This window comes from Aegilops tauschii, chromosome 2, assembly GCF_002575655.3.
Source record: "Aegilops tauschii subsp. strangulata cultivar AL8/78 chromosome 2, Aet v6.0, whole genome shotgun sequence".
Taxonomy (NCBI): Eukaryota; Viridiplantae; Streptophyta; class Magnoliopsida; order Poales; family Poaceae; genus Aegilops; species Aegilops tauschii.
The window spans coordinates 454,313,490-454,333,533 of NC_053036.3; the positions used below are offsets into that span (position 1 = coordinate 454,313,490).

Consider the following 20,044-nt stretch of genomic DNA (forward strand, 5'->3'; position numbering starts at 1 on the left):
GCTGATAATCAAAAAATAACTTATAATTGACACTGAAGAGGAATGGTTATTGCATCTTCTATCCTTGTATTTATTATCAGTGGAAAGGCTTCAGTGGATGTCTCTGTGACTCTGTCCAGGCTGGGTAAGGACTGGCCGCCGGATCCTGCTTGGGTGCTACCACCAGCGAATTGGCTTGCTTTGTCGGTCGATGGATCATTTTCCCCGAAGGAAGGATCGGCTGGTGCAGGAATGATCCTGAGAGATCATAGAGGTGTTGTTCTTTTTGCAGCATGTCAGCTGTTGTCCTTCATAGAGTGGATAAATATTTTCTACAAAATTCATATAGATTCCCAAAAAAACAAGCCCTTCCTTTACTACATGTTTCTGTTCAAAACCTAAGAACTCTACTTCTGTCAAAACTACATAGTTCATGTGTTGTTATTGTCGAACCTACTAATTAAATCTTATAAAATAAAAGTATCTGAGATAACGGTAGAAGAAATTACCACCGTTTTTCTAAGGAAGACCTACTTTTTTCTATTCAAAATATGCTGTTTGTTTCTGCATACATACATAGCAAGAAAATAAACAACTCAAAATAAAAACAGCTCATGTCACAATACAATGACCTACAGGGTTTCTTGAATGTAGGTCACACTTGCCTCGTCAGCACTATAACTACCTTTTTCTACTCCTTTGCACTAAAATAATATGACACACACACAACAGAGCACCCGAACTGATCCAAACACTAGTTCAAACATGATCTCATATTGACTTACGTTTTGTACTGATTTGTATACTTGGCAAATGCAAGATCAACTGTAACTACATGGTCAATGTTGCTTGTGTGTTGAAGCAAGCTGGGTTTTTTAATGCCAAAGGAGAAATTAACTGGTAAAAAACCTAGGGAGTAATTATTTTAGCACACAATGACAGCAAAATATTTGGACTTTAAAGACACCTAGGAAACATTCCATATCCTGTTGTCTTATGTTGAATTTCTAACTTATCGGCATTCCGGCTGGTGCTTCATTTCTATAATTTCATGTATTAATCAAAAAACTATGTCTGATAACTTAAATTAATATCCTTTGTGCAGTGAACCATATGTCCAGATCGATATGAAGTCTGGCGAAGTCAATGGGTAGGACGCTGTTTGCTTGAGCCCTCACAAATTTTCCTGGGGACCGGGCACACCGGGCATCCTTCTGATGAACAAACCACTGTATAGACTCAATTCTCAGCCTCCTCAACGTGCGGAGGCGGCATAGTGGCCTATGTCAATGTCTTCAATGAGGAGGAGCAAAAATTTAAGTATCAGTGCCAAGTACTTTGCCTGATATGCGAAATATTTGTGTTGTTTTCCATATATAGTTCACCATAATACCATAATAAAAAATATAAATAAATAACGGTATGATATGTACATGATACATTGTACTATGACCATATCGAGGAGCGGGAGGATGCTTGCACACCGCCTATATTAAAAAAAGATTTGTGCATCACTTGCATTTTAGGTGAAGCTCTGTGTTGGGTATGACAATGAAAAGGCTTCGTGAGCAAGTGTTCTCAGAGATGGCAATGAAAAGGCTTGCCCATAATCCAAATGTTAGGGTGCTAGGAAACACAATTGCCCATCATCGTCCAGTCTTCTCATTCCTAATGTGCCCATCAGTGACCGTGACGGAAAATGATGAGGACATCAATACTAAATTTACACCCACGATCCCTGCAACTACATATACTGGACCAATTACTAAATCTTGCGCGCCAATTAAATTACCAGGTACTTTCATTTCTTGGTAACGATTTCTAATGTTCATGAGAATGTGATGCTGCCTAAATTGGATACATTTATTTTGCTTACAAATGAAGGGTCTAGCTTGGACAAGAAGGATGAAAATTGGAGCGAGATCAAGGAAGGGGATGACGGCATGCGCAAGAGGAATAAGAACAGAGTTTCAAGTGATGATTTCAGGACTTTGAAGCCACCATAATAAGTGTATGAAGGCTTGAACGAAATACACAAGATGCCACTTCATAAATTTCGTCTAAACGCTATTATATGTGTTGTGTCACCTTATTATTGGGCTAGGCCCATGTAATTTTGAAATACTTCAGTATAGCCTGTTTTTAGAGTTCGTATGTGTGGGGAAACAGAGTTAGGGGTTGATTTCGGACCCCCTCCTCCAAGGGGTCACGAAATTCCCCTTCTATTCCTCCATATATACAGTCCTTAGGGCGTCCTTTAGACTTCGGGTTTTGTTTAGATTAAAAGATCGCCATAGCTACAACTTCGCGTACTTCGTTTGTGTTCAACGACCAGACAAAGACGTCACGGAACCCCACATTCATTAATAAAGTTTTCCTCTTATATTCGCAATATTCAGATTGCAATTTCAGTTTCTTACTTGTTCTTCGTTTGCGTGCAGGAAATAGACCTTCGTGGTCAGATTGATTGTGCTCCGGCATGGCCAATAACCCCTCGGAGTTGGTTTAGCGATTGTTAAGGCGCGATGTCCTCGCATGTTCGTAGTCGGATCGTCAAAGTCTACTCCATCGAAAATGATAGTCACCATCTCATCGAAAGATGGGACACCTTTTCCTCTATCAGAAAAGCCATTTGATGATTTTGGTGAGGCTGGTGATGATGAGGCGCAAACAACTACCCCTCCACGGTCATTTTGTGTCTAGGCTTTTGAATGATCTTTTTAGCATCCAGGCGAGGGGAGGTTGTGCTTGTGCGGGTCCCTATGGTCACATCTTGCTCGATGTCAACAATGAGCTCTCACTCTGCATTCGGTCTACTGTCCTTGAGGTGTCACAAACTTCATAATGAATTATCAAAGTAGCCAGCTTGCTTGTTTCAGTACAAGGTACTAATGTTACTATTTATCATCACAAAAAATTCAGGGTTATAGTGGACTGAAGCCACGATGGACCAGGTTGAGCTTTAGTTCCTACCTCTCCACTGAGGGATTTAAATTCATCTTTTTGGCCATCGAGTTCATAGTGACATACGGACAATGCTTTCCTCCCTTTGTACAAATTTGACTGGATCACCGGCGATTGGACCTTTCAGAAACAGGCAATCATGTACCAAATCATGAGGGAGGAATTATCTCTGGGCATAGAGCCATTGAAGCACAAAAATGGCCAGTCAAAGCTTGCAGATAAGATGGATAAGCCTGAGGTCAATTATAAGAAGTTCGAGAGCTACTTAGAGAGTGCCAATAAAATTACACTTTCCATGCCGAACAATAGTAATCAAAAGATTGTCAGCTTTTCAAAAAGAGTAGACCCTGGCTTAGTTCCTTTCCACTGTTAGTGTATTGTTGATATCCGAGCATTAGCATGAGTTTCAATGATAAGTTGCCCTTTAACGCAATAGAAAATAAATGTGTAAATAAAATGGATGTCAATTTATGAAAATGCTATTTTCTCGTATATTAGAAGAATTTTATGTGTGCTGGTCTATTTATTTCTCGTTGTAAAATTACTGAAGGCCCATAATTTTTTTAAGAGAAGTAAAAGACTGTTTTTTAGATGGTAAAAGACTTGTTTTGATGTATTTCTTACGGTAACTCGAGATTTTCTTATGTCGTACCATTTTGTCAGGCAACAGTATTTTATGTCGACGAACTACATATGTATTGCCCATAGTAAAGGATGTCCTCAGTTTACAGTCTCTTGTACCGGCTGATTTTTTTTAGGGTACTACCAGCTGATTTGATTGTCTTGCTTCCAGACTCTGGACCAATAATGATAGTTGTGCCAACTGGCAACTCGACTAATTACCAGTGTGAAATGATCGCGACCTAAGAATGGCACTTCATGCTCGAATGCTATCGAAATCTGATTTTTGCATATTTGATTGAGGCACCGATGGCATGACTTGATTTTTGTGGTGAACAATCTAGCCAGCAATTTAAGGGTCACTTTGATTTAAAGGATTTTCATAGGATCTTTGAAGGATTGGAATGCTTAGGAATTTTTCCTACGTTGGTTGTTTGATTCGTAGGATTGAATCCTTCAGGAATTTTTCTTAAGGATTCATTTGTACTACATTTCACATGAATTCTAACATCCACCCAAACCTCTTGAAAGAAATCATTTGTTTTTCCCATGACGCAATCAAACAAACTCAAATCCCATAGGGATCCAATGGACATGCCATTCCAATCCTATGTTTTTTCTATTCCTATGTTTTTGCAGTCCTATGAATCAAAAGAGGCCTAACTCGTCGTGGTGCCAGCAGATGAGTCAACAAGGGATGGATCATCAAACCATGAATCTGCAATGAGCCAAGATCAAAACAGCAATGAAGGCGAGGACAGGAAGTCAAGATTAGAGAAGGATTGTTAGGTAATCTTTCTTAGTCTAGTTGTAATCCTAGTAGTCTACGTTAGAGTAGGCTTGCATGCCAATACTTCGCAAGCCTAATCTGGTATATGCAAGTCGTGTGCCAATAGGTTGAGGTTCAAACAGCAATCCGGGTGGCCGGTGATTAGGATGGGTGTATTTTTTTTTCAAATGATAAGTGTCAAACATGTGTCACAAAGTAACACCGACCTGTTGTTTTTTACACTAAAGTTATCATCTGAAAAAAAACACCAAAAAAAAACTGAGACTTGCCATTCAAACATAAAATTGTCATGCTTCACAACTAAAGTTGCCATCCTCAGGTAACTAAATTTGCCACCAAAAAAACAGGGCGAAATTGCTTTGTGCCACACGTGTGACACTTATTAGGATCCTTTTTTCAAAAATTACATCAAAGTATTCTTTATTGCAAGATGATCACCATAATATATTTTACAGAAGTACCAACAATCTCTACGGGCCAATAAAATTACACTTTCCATGCCGTGTCTCAATTACAAAAGTATCAACACCTCACTTCTAACTAGTAATATTCGGTTTGCACCGAGTCTCAATTGGTTAGTCCGGGTCATAGTCATGTTAGGATGTATACTCCTTGTGCGGATATGATGGTTGAGTCGATGTGTCGATAAGTTGTGAAGCTTCGACAAGTCAAGATCAATAGTTGGGATTAGCTCACGGGATCGATCATATCAAAGTAGATGAACACACACACACACAAATTTATAGCCAAAGGCCTTTGCCATGTCTTTTTTTTTACTTTTTTTCTTTTTTTTTTCTTTTTTCACAGTACAATCTTGTTTAGACGGCCTGCATGTACTAGACTCGGGTTGCTACGTATTGGCATGCAAGCCAACTCCAATGTAGACTACTAGGATTACAACTGGACTAAGAAAGATTACCTAACAATCTTTCCCTAGTTTTGACTTCCCGTCTTCGCCTTCAGTACTTCTTCGATCTTGGCTCATTAATTGCAGATTCATGATTTGACGATTGACTCATCTGCTCGCACCGCAACAGCTAAATTGCTGGCTAGATTACTCGCCACAATCTCTCCTCAATTTCTACTTGACGAATTTTGCGGACCACCTTAAATATGCATTGGACTATCCAACCACACTAGCAACCTTGTGGAACACACCACCATGTGGACTTCACCAGTCACCCTAGCGAGTGTCGGCTACCTTGTGGATCACACCACCCTATGGACTACACCATTTGTCGGGGATATACCCCGCGGTATGACCCGGCCGGACTTGGCATTTCACCGATGACCCGGCCAGACTCATGGGTCTGGCGGCTCATTGGTCAAACAGCTCATGGACCAGACGACTCACTAGAAACCCGGCGGGCGGATCAGACGGACGCCACGGCCCAAGGCCTAGCAGGCTGGCTTATACTCCGGTGGGCCGGCTTAACATGAAAGGTGTGAGGATTATTTCCTTTACAAGGAAGCAAGACCCGGACTTGTATTCAACTTATAAAGAAAGATAGACTAGTCCTAATCCTACTAGGACTCCGCATGTAACCCGCCCCTCTAACTTATATAAGGAGGGGCAGGGCACCTCAAGAGGGACAAGTAACAAGAAACAATCTCTAGGGCTAGACACCGAGAGCCGGTTCCCGGCGACTCTCCCATGATCATAATGAGACCTAGCCTCAAACAGCATGTAGGGTTGTTACCGGATGATGTTTCCCGGGGCCCGAAGCTATCTAAATCCTTGTCTTGTGTTGCGTCTCTCAATTCCGCTCAACCCCTCTCAAGCTACCACATAGATGCGTTGGCCTCGCGACTAAGTCCTGACACTAAGGACATCTGCCGTGACAATTCCACGACAGTTGGCGCCCACCGTGGGGCTCGCACACGGTGATGTTGAGTTCTTGAAGGGATCTTTATCAGGGATCTAGAAATTCGCAATTTTCTGGATGAAGAGGAATCATTGCAGAAAGATTTACATTGTCTCGAAGGCGCACGGTCGGATCAAGTCCCGTTAAAAGTTCAAGAGAAATTAGGGTTTGGGTTGTGGTTTGTTTACTGCTGCAAGTCGCCGAGACCAAGCGGTCGAATCGTTGGAATCCTTGTTTTCTTCTGGTCGACCAATCAAGAGGCACACGCACAAAGGAATCGGACTAGATGTGGTGTCCTCAAAACAATGGGAAGACACCTCTGTTCATACAAGACAACAGTAGCAATCATAAATACTTCAATTAGTACTCTGCCACGTGATGGTCAGGTTGATCTACAACTCCAAATTTTATATTGGCCAAAACTGGGGAAGTGACTAGATCGGAATTGCCTTTGCAAACTCATAGAGAAAATATACACTAGTATCAAGAAAGACTGAAGCTCTCATATGGTCAGACAATCCGTCCCGGTACTAGATGTTGGGGTTAATATGCAAGTAAAGACAAAACGCCAGGATGAGCAAGGTCAGATGATGGGAATCGATCTTGCCTTCACGGCCTCGCCCTGCGGCTCGCTTCGGACCGGGCGTTTTCAAGTCTACTGTCGCCGGTTCATTACAGCGGCTCTCCTCCTCGCTCTGCCCCGCAACTGAGTAGAGCCACTTTGGAGCGACCACTGGCCCGAGCCGCCTGCTGCTGCGTCGTTTTCGTCTCCGTTTTTCGCTGCCATTGGACGAGTCGCCCACGCTGACGCCCCTCTGCTTCTGCATGAGTTGCCGTGCCGGGTCGCGTCTACCTCCGCCGCTGTGGGTTCCACGCCACACGCGCTGATTTCTTCTGCCTCACCGCATCGGCGGGTCGCGCTCATTCCCCAGTTTCGCCGGCAACACCTCCGCTTCGAGTTCACCTCGCCATTGCATTGAGCCGCCGACCGGGTCTTACACGTCACTTCCGCCTCTACCGTGGTCCTGCGCTGAGCCGCCGTGCCTATGGCCTCTGAGCCGCTGGGTTCGCCCCGCGCGGAGGTGCAGGCATGGAAAAGTTGTGACAGTTTTTCTTGATGGACGCTCGCGCCGTGGGCTACTTCTCTGGTGCATCAGCATGTGAACAAGGGACATGCCAAGGGGTACAGGATACTGGGTCAATTTTTCATTGCTGTGCCCGGATAAGCGACTCCGATGATCAGTCTGATACACTATGAGAAAACCATTATTCAGCAGTAGGGGTAGCGATGCTATCCACATGCATCAATTACTAATGAACACCTGCTATGCGTCAAGCACAGCGACCTGGATCTCAAGGCATTCAAAGCCGATTGTTATTCAGAAAAGGGGGGCAGAGGAAGACTCATGTGGGTGCTGGTGCTACAGTAGACGTGCATAGGTGTGCGCAAGTCGCCGCCCGTGCAGCTTAATTTACATCAACCCGCCGGAGCCGTGTTGAGCCGCCCTTGCCGCTTTGAGCCGTCGGGGCTATATTAAGTTGCCGGTCTGCCTGAGCCGCCGGAACTATATTGAGTCGCTGGTCTACCTGAGCCACCTCTGTCGCGATAAACGGATCATCCGTCGTCCAAACAAATCAGGTGATATCCATCCAAGTTTGTTTTATTAGCACATGTTGTTTTGTCAAAGAACAAGCTTATCTCTGCCTTGATCTGCAATATTGTTTATGCAGGGCAATTATTTATGACAAAAAGTGATATTATACTGCGGAGATGGAGGCACGCCAACATCTTTTGGCACAGGTGGTCTTCGTTATTCAACGGACCCCCGCACCGGCTTACAACACCGTAGCCGTCTCTTGCGACCGCGCCGGCTTACCACGCCGTGGCCGTTTCTTGCGACAGCGCCGATTTACCACGAGGAGGACAATTTGCCCGTTTGCACCGGCTTACAACGCCACGGTCGACTCACCCGTCTGCACCGGTTTACCACGCCGCGGCCGGTTCACCCGTGAGCGACTTCAACTTCACCTAGCAATCATTAATTTCATGGCAGATTATTTCCGGCCTGGCACATCAGGTGATATCCATCTAAAATATATTTTATTGGTACATATTATTTTTTATCAAAGAGCAGTTTATCTTTGTCTTGGTCCGCAGTAGTGTTGATGCAGGACAATTGTTCACTACATCAAAACGATGTGGTTAACTCGCTCATCCGCGCCGGCTTACAACGCCACGGCCGGATCATCTGTTTGAGCTGCCTCTGACGCGGCAGTCGTCTTTTCCATCTGTCTATTGCGGCCGGGTCTACATCGACACACCAGGACTGCACCTGTCTGCATGAGCGGATTATTGAATATGAGCAAGTCACTGCTTGGGAAGCCCGGTTTTCTTCCAACAGCTTGGAGGAAAATTTTCATGTGTTGTCAGCCGCCGTCGGCATTGGACGGCTCAATGGGCATGCACACAAGTCGCCGCCACTACAGTTTGATTAACTTCAAAACGTCCAGTTGGAAGGAACCATCGGCCGAGTTGTTGACACGGCTCATACGGGATCATTTATAACACGCCGCAGTCACCTCAACCTTCTGTGGATTCACATCGCGTTATCAACACCAATGATATACACCTTATATGGTCAATATGGAGAATCTCAAGCCAACTCCTCGAGTCGTCTGGAGACTCGGGGGCTACAGTAATATGACTCGGCAGCATTGGTCGGTTTCAATACATTCAAGAACTCCGGGTCATTGGAGGGAAAAATAACCCGGTCCTGGAGGCTACCGCCATATTGGTAAAAAGTTTAAAGGCCGTCAGAAAATTTCCGGCTTAAAAATGAGTCCGGTCTAAATCCGGCTCAAGAGACTTGACATCTCCCACAAGGCATTGAAGCTCGTAATATCCGATTTAAAATCCGGTTCAGAGATTTATCTGCCACAAAGCTTTGAAGCTCTCAAATCCGGTTCAAGGTAAATTTGTCTATCACAAAACTTTGAAACTCTCAATATCTGGTTTAAAGAAGAATTTATCTCTCGCAAAGTTCGAGTTCTCAGGAAAAATTAAAGGGACCAAAGAGTCTGTTATAAAGCATAACTCAAACATAGATACCCTACTTTAAGGACCATTGGGAGCTGATCGTATTCGAATTTAGCTTAACCCTTTTGGTGTGACCCTGATCGTATTCGAATCAGAGTCGTTAAATATTCTCATGATCACTAGGGGGCTTCCTGTTCAAACATAGGTCGTATTCGAACCAAAGAGAACATAGCTGTCGGTACCCTCTTGATCGGCACACTGCCGAGCTCACTAGGGGGCTTCTTGATCGTATTCGAATCATAGCTCAACCCCTTTTGGGAACCGACGTGGATCGTATTCGAATCAGCGTCGTTAAAACAACTCTCAAGGTCATTTGGGGGCTTCCTGTTCAAACATAGGTCGTATTCAAACCAAAGAGAACATAGCTGTCAGTACCCTCTTGATCGGCAACGCCAAAGCCACTGGGGGCTATATGATCGTATTCGAATCTTAGCTTAACCCCTGTGGGACGGTTTTATGATCGTATTCGAATCAGAAGCCTCAAAATTTTGAAGTCTCTTTTTGCAAACAATTTTTGGATTTTATTTGAAGCTCTTTTTTCATATCTAAAGTGTATATGAGTGGTTGCTATTTAACCCGGCTTGATTTTCGATGATAAATCGCCAGCTTATGACAATCATCATCTATGTGGAAGCATTGGCTTCTAAGGATTGGGTTATCACCCTTACTGCACAGGTCATGTAAACCGACAGTACAAATTCAATATCATAGTGGTTATATGTGAGATATTATGACCCGCCCTACGGTAAACCGCCAAGGGATATTGTGATCTACTTGTGTGCAGGATAAGACTACATTTGGGTGGTTATCCGCCCTGGCTTTTTGACGTTAAGTCGCCAGGGCATATGTTGTTTAAATTCTGTGCAGGATTTACAGAGCTATGACTTACATAAATGATTAAATTCAAGCCCGTCATCAAAGATTGAAATTGGTCTCTCAAAAGGGTTATCAATTCTTGATTTTCTCAAAGGCTATAAGCCGTCGGGTTATAAAAATTCCGGCTTACAATGGAGGCGTATTAAATTGCCATCGGCCAAGAGCCGCCGGGTATTTAAACTCTGGGTTTACTTATCAACAGATGAGGTATTCAAAGTCGCTTTGGCGCAATGGCTATTATTTTATCAATGGATATAATTTATTCTATAATGGAAGGAATAGTCCCGAGTCGCAGGCTTACAACCCGGCACTTGGGGGCTACATTATTTAAATTGAGATCACATCAAAATATGCAAGTCCCATGTCACTGCCAGCATGCACCATGGCACTTGGAGGCTAATGTAAAGACATTTTTTGCTCAACTTATTGAAGACCCGACTCATCACATTGTAATGAGCCGGCCCTTAGGGGCTACCAATTGCTCCTGTCAAAAATTCAAGGTACACAAGTCTTAATCCATTATATTGAAAGATCCACTACTCAGTTGGTAGAGTACAAAGCTCTTAACCTTGTGGACATGGGTTCAAACCCCATGGTGGAGATTACATCATATGATGTTATTATCAATGAATAATATACAAATCCTAGCTCGGTAATATCTTACTGACCCGGCCCTTGGGGGCTACACGTTGCTGGTCAAGTTTACATGATCATATTTACAAAGTCCCTGCTCATTATTGCATAATGACCCGGCCCTTGGGGGCTACACTGGTTCAAGTTTTTATGAGCATAAGGCAATTACAAGTCCCAGGTTGCTGCAAGCATGATAACCCGGCACTTGGGGGCTACATATATGGAATATTCAGTTTATGACTAATGATTAAGATGAATAACCCGGATTTCTTCAAGGTTGCATCACTAATATTGAAGCAAGTCTTAAGTTATCACTATGTTCTCCTCTTAAGACTTGGGGGCTACAGGTGATATGCATATAAGGGAGAAAAAATCTTCAAATTCTCAGTTTGGAGCAGACCAGATTGACCCGGTGTTTGCAACAAGCATGACCCGGTGTCACCAATAATAATGACCCGGCGTTGGCAACAGTTATGACCCGGTGTTATCAATATTTACAAGATGGTAATTTTGGCAATTATAACTAGCCAGCCTCTACATCTTTAAACTAGCGGATCACCAGATGAATCTTGAGTCTAAGATGTTTATTAAGCCGGAGTTTTGGAAACCGACTCAAATGGATTATTTCGTATAATATTTCTTTATAAGAGCCAATGTCAGCAAATGGATTATGAAGCTGGCCTATTGACCCGGATATTCCAGGAGAAAATGTCAAGGACTTAAGGTTGATCAGGTGCCGGCTTACAAGAATATTTAACCCGGAGCACAACCTGTCAAATTTGTTCTTCAGTTATTTTGCAGGATCAGTTTAACATGGATAAATACAAATTAAACTGGGGGCTAATGTCGGGGATATACCCCGCGGTATGACCCGGCCGGACTTGGCATTTCACCGATGACCCGGCCGGACTCATGGGTCTGGCGGCTCATTGGTCAAACAGCTCATGGACCAGACGACTCACTAGAAACCCGGCGGGCGGATCAGACGGACGCCACGGCCCAAGGCCTAGCAGGCTGGCTTATACTCCGGTGGGCCGGCTTAAGATGAAAGGTGTGAGGATTATTTCCTTTACAAGGAAGCAAGACCCGGACTTGTATTCAACTTATAAAGAAAGATAGACTAGTCCTAATCCTACTAGGACTCCGCATGTAACCCGCCCCTCTAACTTATATAAGGAGGGGCAGGGCACCTCAAGAGGGACAAGTAACAAGAAACAATCTCTAGGGCTAGACACCGAGAGCCGGTTCCCGGCGACTCTCCCGTGATCATAATGAGACCTAGCCTCAAACAGCATGTAGGGTTGTTACCGGATGATGTTTCCCGGGGCCCGAAGCTGTCTAAATCCTTGTCTTGTGTTGCGTCTCTCGATTCCGCTCAACCCCTCTCAAGCTACCACATAGATGCGTTGGCCTCGCGACTAAGTCCTGACACTAAGGACATCTGCCGTGACAATTCCACGACACCATCCACTCATGCCTCATGTAGAAACATGGCCTCATTGAAGAGATTCAACTTCATTAGTTTACAACTCCCACATACTTGAACTTGACCCTCTTGTCGAGACATGTAGACGACCCGGGCATGCTTCATCTACAATTAATAGGTCCTCACACAGAGGAGCACTTCGGCATAACGACGACTACTCACTGACATGGCGACGACCAAGACGTGCTAACTCGCACGACTCCTTGACTCCCACGGACGACGATCTTGATGAGTTCTTCCAGCACCGCACCTCGGCACCACCACTCCCATCAATGCTCTCCTTCCACCTTCTTGTCGACGACAGCCTGCCGTCTCCCTCCTTGTCGCTCCGTCGGACGACGATCGTTTGTTCCTTCCCCTCGCTGCATCACCCAACGACTATATCGCTCACCCTGAGGTGCTAGTTTGGTGTCGCCTCCCCGAGGAAAGTGCAAGCTCGGATCTTGAACCTTGCTCAGATACCAATTATTGGGATTCACCCACGGGATCGATCACATCAAAGTAGATGAACACACGCACACAAAAACTTGCAACCAAGGTCCCTTGCCATGCCCTTCTTGCTCCTCTTTATTTATCTTTTCTCCTTTTTCATGGCACAGTCTTGTTTACACGGCCTGCCGCCTATAATTAAGGGAGGCGTTGGGGGTAGTTAAGGAAGAATTGATGCCCATGTTCCAGGATCTGTTCAATGGCCAACTTCAGTTATTTAAGCTTAATTTTGGGATTATTATTTTACTCCCCAAGAAGGAAGAGGCAACAAATCATCTCACACAGACATATTTGCTTGCTCAATGTTAGCTTTAAGATTTTTCACCAAGGTGGCAACAAATCATCTTACACAGATTACGCATACTATGGTTAAGCCGACTCAGATTGCTTTCATGTCTGGGCGCCACATTCTTGAGGGGTTGTGATGCTGCATGAAATTCATTCGAAGAAACTTGAAGGAATCATCTTCAAAGTGGATTTTGAGAAGACTTATGATAAAGTTAAGTGGTTATGATAAAGTTAAGTAGTCATTTCTGCAACAAGCTCTTCATATGAGGGCTTCGACTCTGATAGGCGGAAGCAGGCCGAGGCTCTTGTACAAGGAGGCAGTGTTGGAGTCAAAATAAATGATAATGTCGGTCATTATTTCCAGACATAAAAACTCAAAAAGAAAATAATTAATTGTTGTCGATGGCGTTTCATAGGAACCCCCCGCATGAGCATGGAAAGAATGTCGCACGTTGTAAAATAGAAGAAAATTTTCTTAGCTAGATGCAATACCAATCAATGGTATTAAAACACACGAGGATAATTGTTCCACACGAAGCAATTTCGTTGACCAAGCACTATATATTGAAAAATACTCCCTCTTCCATGTCGTGTCCCGTCCTTCACACCGTTCAACACCTTCAACTCATGTGTGCACTCACATAGTTGCATGCGATTATTTTCCACGTGAAGCTAGCGGTGGCTATATATACGTGCGCGCCCTAGCCAGCGATACACACATCCAAACCATTTCCCATATACTAGCATTGATTGCCGAGAAGATCTTGTCCATCGCCATTTGCCACTAATACCATCGCTCCATCGCCAACTCCGCTAGCCTGCTAAGGAGACTCAATGCCGTCCCTGGCGAAAGCTGCGGCGTCCATGGATCACGCGGTGGAGGGCGCCATGAGCACCACCCTGCTGAGCCTTCTCGGCGTCACGGCCAAGTCGGAGAAGGGCGCGGCGGCAGCGGACGACAAGGTGGAGTGGCTCCGGTCGCAGCTCATCGGCAAGGACGTTGAGTTCGACACGCCGTTCGGGCGCCGCGCGCTGACCTACGCCGACCAGACGGCGTCGGGCCGGAGCCTGAGCTACATCGAGGACTACCTTGTGAAGGAGGTCCTCCCGTTCTACGGGAACACGCACACGGAGGACAGCCACGTCGGGAGCAAGACGACGCGGCTGGTGCACAAGGCGGCGCGCTACATCAAGCGCTGCATGGGCGCCGGCCCCGGCGACGCGCTGCTCTTCTGCGGCGCCGGCACCACGGCGGCCATCAAGCGCCTGCAGGAGGTCATCGGCGTGGCGCTGCCGTCCGTCGAGATGCGCGACCGGCTCTCGGCGCAGCTGCGCGCCGAGGAGCGCTGGGTGGTCTTCGTCGGGCCGTACGAGCACCACTCCAACCTTCTCTCGTGGCGGCGGAGCCTGGCGGAGGTGGTCGAGATCGGCGTCGACGCTGACGGACTCGTGGACGTGGCCGCGCTCCGCCGCGCGCTCGCATCGCCGGTGTACGCGGACCGGCCGATGCTGGGGTCCTTCTCGGCGTGCAGCAACGTCACCGGCGTCATGACGGACACGCGCGAGATCGCCCGCGTTCTGCACCACCACGGCGCGTTCGCGTGCTTCGACTTCGCCGCGAGGTGAGTAACACCTGTGATACACTGATACTTGCTTCCTTAGCACTCCTTTTCGTGGATCGCATGTGACCTGCATGGGTTTGACAATCTGATTTCCAATCTCTCTTATGACTAAGCTAACAACCATAGTTGGTCTAATTAAGCTCTTACAAAATGTTAGTATACTATATGTTCTTTTCTGCTCCTTCATAGAGTGGATAAATATTTTCTACAAAACAAGCCCTTCCTTTACTACATGTTTCTGTTGAAAGCCTAAGAACTCTACTTCTTTCAAAACTACATAGTTCATGTGTTGTTATTGTCAGAACCTACTACGAAATCTTAAAATAAAAATATTCAAAGATAACCGCAGAAGAAATTACCACCGTTTTCCTAAGGAAGTCCTACTTTCTTTAATTCAAAATTGCTGTTTGTTTCTGCATGCATACATAAGAAGAAAATAAACAACTAGAAAAACAGCTGATGTAACGATCAATGACCTACAGGGTTTCTTGAACGTTGGTCACACTTGCCTTGTCAGCACTATAGCTACTTTTTTTCTACTCCTTTGCATTAAAATAATGGACATGACACGCACACGACAGCACCCGAACTGATCCAAACACTAGTTCAAACATGATCTCACATTGACTTATGTTATGTGCTGATTTATATACTTGGCAAATGCAAGATCAACTGTGACTACATGGTCAATGTTGCTTGCGTGTTGAAGCAAGCTGATTTTCTTTAGTACCAGAGGTGGAAATTAGCTGGTAAAAAGCCTAGTTAATAATTACATTAGAGCACCATGACAACAAAATATTTTGACTTTACAGACCCCTTGGAAACATTCCATATCCTATTGTCTTACGATGTTGAATTTCTAACTTGTCGGCATTCCAACTGGTGCTTCATTTAATTTCTACTATTTTATGTGTTAACCAACAAACTATGTCCAGAAACCTAAATTACTATCCTCCTTTGTGCAGTGGACCCTATGTCAAAATTGATATGAAGTCTGGTGAAATCGATGGGTACGACGCCGTTTTCTTGAGCCCTCACAAATTTGTCGGGGGGCCTGGCACACCGGGCATCCTTTTGATGAACAAATCACTGTATAGGCTCAATTCTCAGCCTCCCTCGACGTGCGGAGGTGGCACAGTGGCCTATGTCAATGGATTCAATGAAGAGGTGAGCAAACAAATTAAGTATCAGTGTCAAGTACTTCATGTGATATGTGCGGTATTTGTGTTGTGTACCATATATAGTTCGCGGTATTGCCATAATTAATAATATAAATAACTAATGGTATGATATGTGCAGGATACATTGTACTACGACGATATCGAGGAGCGGGAGGATGCTGGCACACCGCCGATATTACAAAAGATCCGTGCATCACTTGCATTTTGGGTGAAGGAGTATGTTGGTTATGACACGATGGACCTTCGTGAGCGAGTGTTCTCAGAGGTGGCAATGAAAAGGCTTGCCCATAATCCAAATGTTAGGGTGCTAGGCAACACAAGTGCCCATCGTCTACCAATCTTCTCATTCCTAATCTACCCGTCAGTGACCGTGACGAAGAAGCCATTTGATGATTTTGGTGAGCCTGGTTGTGCTAAACCATTGGAGACGATGAGACGCAAGCAACTACCCCTCCACGGTCGTTTTGTGACTAGGCTTTTGAACGATCTTTTTGGCATCCAGGCGAGGGGAGGTTGTGCTTGTGCAGGTCCCTATGGTCACATCTTGCTTGATGTCGACGACGAGCTCTCACTTCGCATTCGTTCTGCTGTCCTTGAGGTATCACAAACTTTAGAATGAATGGTCAAAACAGCCAGCTTGCTTGTTTTAGTACAAGGTACTAATGTTACTACTTGCCATCACAAAAATTTCAGGGTTACAGTGGACTGAAGCCAGGATGGACCAGATTGAGCTTTAGTTACTACCTCTCCACAGAGGAGTTTAAATTCATCCTTTCAGCCATCGAGTTCATAGCGACATATGGGCACCGCTTCCTCCCTTTGTACAATTTCGACTGGATCACTGGCAACTGGACCTTTCGGAAACAGGCAGTCAAGTACCACCTCATGAGGGAGGAATTGTCTCTTGGAATAGAACCATTGAAGCACGAAAATGAACAGCCAAAGCTTGCAGATAAGATGGACAAGCCTGAGGTCAATCATAAGAAGTTCCAGAGCTACTTAGAGAGTGCCAAGAAAATTGCACTAACCATGCCAGACATTAGTAATCAGATTGCCAGCATTCCAAAAGGGGTAGACCCTGACTTAGTTCTTTTCCATATATAGAACTATAGATACATAATGTAATTTTGGTAGAGCATCTCGCCAGTTACCACTGTTAGTTTATTCTTGATATCCAAGCATTAGCCCGAGTTGCAGTGAGAAGCTGCCCTTTAACACATTAGAAAATAAATGTGTAAATAAGATGGATGACAATTTATGAAAATGTTGTTTTCTATATCAGAACATTTTTTTTATATGCTGGTCTATTTATTTCTCATTGTAAAACTACAAAAAGTCTACTTTTTTTGGCTTTTTATAAGAGAAGTAAAAGGCTATGTTTTGGTCTATTTCTCACGGTAACTCGAGATTTTCTTTCTTACGACGTACCATTTTACCATTTTGCCAGGCAGCATAATTTTATGTTAGCTAACTACATTGCACATACTAGTAAATGATGTCCTCAATTTACACTCTGATGTACCAGCTGATTTAACTGTTTTGCTTCCAGACGCTGGACCAATAATGATAGTTGTGCCAACTGGCAGCTCGATTAATTACCAGTGTGCAATGATCGCGACCTAACAATCGCACTTCATGGCCGAAGACTATCGGAATATGATCTTGAATACTCCCTTCAATCCATATTATTTGTCGATACAAAGTTGTATTAAATTGGCAAGTAGCATTGATTGGACGGGGTATTTGATTATGACGACTGGTCGATCTTCCGAATGGTCAAACGTGATACATTGGTAGATAAGCGTGCACGTTGGTTTATTTAAGATAACTGAACAGCGACTCGAACAAATTAATTGCACTCTCCTTGCCGGAATGGACCTGGAACGGTGCATCCATAAATAAATTCCGGTGCACAGCGAAAGGGGTGTAGCAATGGAGCATCGCTCTGACAGCTTACGTTCCTTGGTTACCAGGAACGGTCCTGTGGCAGACGCTATCCGCACACTCCGCTCCCAGGCAAATGCGACATGAATTATGAATGCGACTGTGCTGCGGGTACAGAATGACAGAATGTGGAGTTTTTCCGGCAAATGATCAAGAGGTGCGATAGTGATCGCATGCGGTACGGCGGTGCCAACCCCGTTTTTCTTCGTGTCCTTGCAGATTTCGCTGTCGCGCTGATCAATCTGAACCACAGGAACAGTCGCGGGAGAATTTGTAAAGACCGCGACCCTCTGGCCGGCATCCCGCGTTCCTATTCCTGGAGGAATTGAGGAATTCCAGCCGGATGCACGTTGGTCACATAGGCATACGCACGCACGCACGCACGCACTACAAAGATTATCGAGAAGTCGGAAGTGGATACCATTCTTGATAAAACAAAGGAGAGACGCGCAAAATAAACACGATATGACTAGTGATAGCGCAAGTAATACTAAGCTAAACTAAAATGAGAGGTAAACAGGTCTTTTCTTTTTCTTTCATGATAATACGTGTCACATTTATATTATAAAGATCAAAGTACATGTCACGTAAAGACCGTGACAAAACCAAAAAGATAGCAGAACATCTCTGAGCTTAACATCAACGCTCGTCACCTGCCTCCGGCACTACCACAGCAGCCACCGAAGAAAAGATTGACGAATCACCTCCACACCCGAGCTCGACACGGCTCCATTGCTGATATGCAGTTTTGCGGACCTCCAAGGTGGCTCACCAAAAGTGAAGCCCTTGCCGCTGGGGCAACACCCCGCACACACCATCAAACTCCAGATCTGGCACCCCACCACGACTTAAGACGCCGAAGGAGAAAACCATACCTGCCGTCCACGAACCACGAGCCCAGCACATGTTCTGTCTTCCAGATGTCGTCGATGCAGACTACAATCTGCACCCGCTCCTAGACTATCTCCCAAGCTCCGCGAGGATGCCGCCGCCGCAACGGTGGAGCCCGAGGACACAGGTCCACCTCGAGGATCCGCCGCCATCATACAATTCTTACTTGAACGGACTGGTTTTTAAATTCATCCCCAACCATAGAACCGATGACCTCGTCAGAGAAGGGTCCAAAGAGTCTTTATTCACTCATCATCATCACTGCCGAAGTAAAGACAATGAACAGCCTAAAAACCTAGACTACGAAGGAGTAGAAATGATTGACATGCGTAGATCCGGCGACCCCCCTCACCACCGACGACCTCGTCGGTGGAGGGGAGCCGCCGGAGGACGATGCTGAAAGACTGGCCTCTCCTGGCGGCGGCTAGGGTTACAGCCGCGAGGAACGAGAGGATAACGATCCGTATACGTGTGTGTATGTAACAGGTCTTTTAGTTTGCAAACGAAGATTTTCAAATCCAGCTGGTCTACTCCCTGCAAAAAAAAAATCCAGCTGGTCTACGCGGCGACGTACCGCGTATATACGACTGGTGAATCAGGGAAGAACGTGTAGCTAAGACGTCGCCATGTCACTTGTCAGCAAGATATGGCATGTGGATTGCGTTGCTAAGTACCAGTATACTTCCAGATTAATTAATTAATTAGCAGGCGTGTGACCGTCGTGGCATGTTCCAGCAACTGCGAGAATGTTATTTTTCTTGGCATGTGGTTCATATTATTTATTTATTTATTCTGATCTATCAGATATTCAGAAAAACTTGATTTTGACTGACAATGTTGATGGGAAGTTGCCTCAAGGAAGCACGGCACATCCTGCTCTGCTGATATGTATTCGTTTATTTAGAGCGTCTAGAACCGGCATCTCAAATCCGTCTCAAACAAACGGCTGAACGCCGGTCACGATCGGTTAAAAAAAACACCCGGGGTGTCTAGAGCCGGCCTCAAATGCTTGGGCTGTCTGACATCCTCATATTCACTCCAAATGTAGGGCCGATATGAGGCAGCCCGGCATGTCCGTTACGTCAGTCCGGTCCACCATAACTCCACTCCTTCCCACAAAAACCCCAATCCGCCCCAATCCGGAAACTCTTGCTCCTCTTCTTCCCCCTACTTTGATTTCTCCGATATCAATCCACTCCGGCAACCATGTCGAGCGCCGGCAGCCGCTCCAACTCCGACCTCGATGTTAACGAGGAGTTGGCCCTCCGCATTGTGCTCGAGAGGTCCAAGGTGGACACGGGGGCAGTTCTGGATCTGT

General features: G+C 45.2%; 1 protein-coding gene across 1 annotated transcript; it reads left to right on the forward strand.

Moving 5' to 3' along the window:
• Positions 1–13,709: 13,709 nt before the first annotated feature.
• LOC109775261 (uncharacterized) lies at positions 13,710–19,630 on the forward strand. The gene is made up of 4 exons (XM_020334007.4): positions 13,710–14,710; positions 15,676–15,877; positions 16,010–16,489; positions 16,585–19,630. The coding sequence occupies exons 1-4, from the start codon at positions 13,923–13,925 to the stop codon at positions 16,993–16,995; spliced, it is 1,881 nt and encodes a 626-aa protein (XP_020189596.1). The 5' UTR covers positions 13,710–13,922; the 3' UTR covers positions 16,996–19,630.
• Positions 19,631–20,044: the final 414 nt, after the last annotated feature.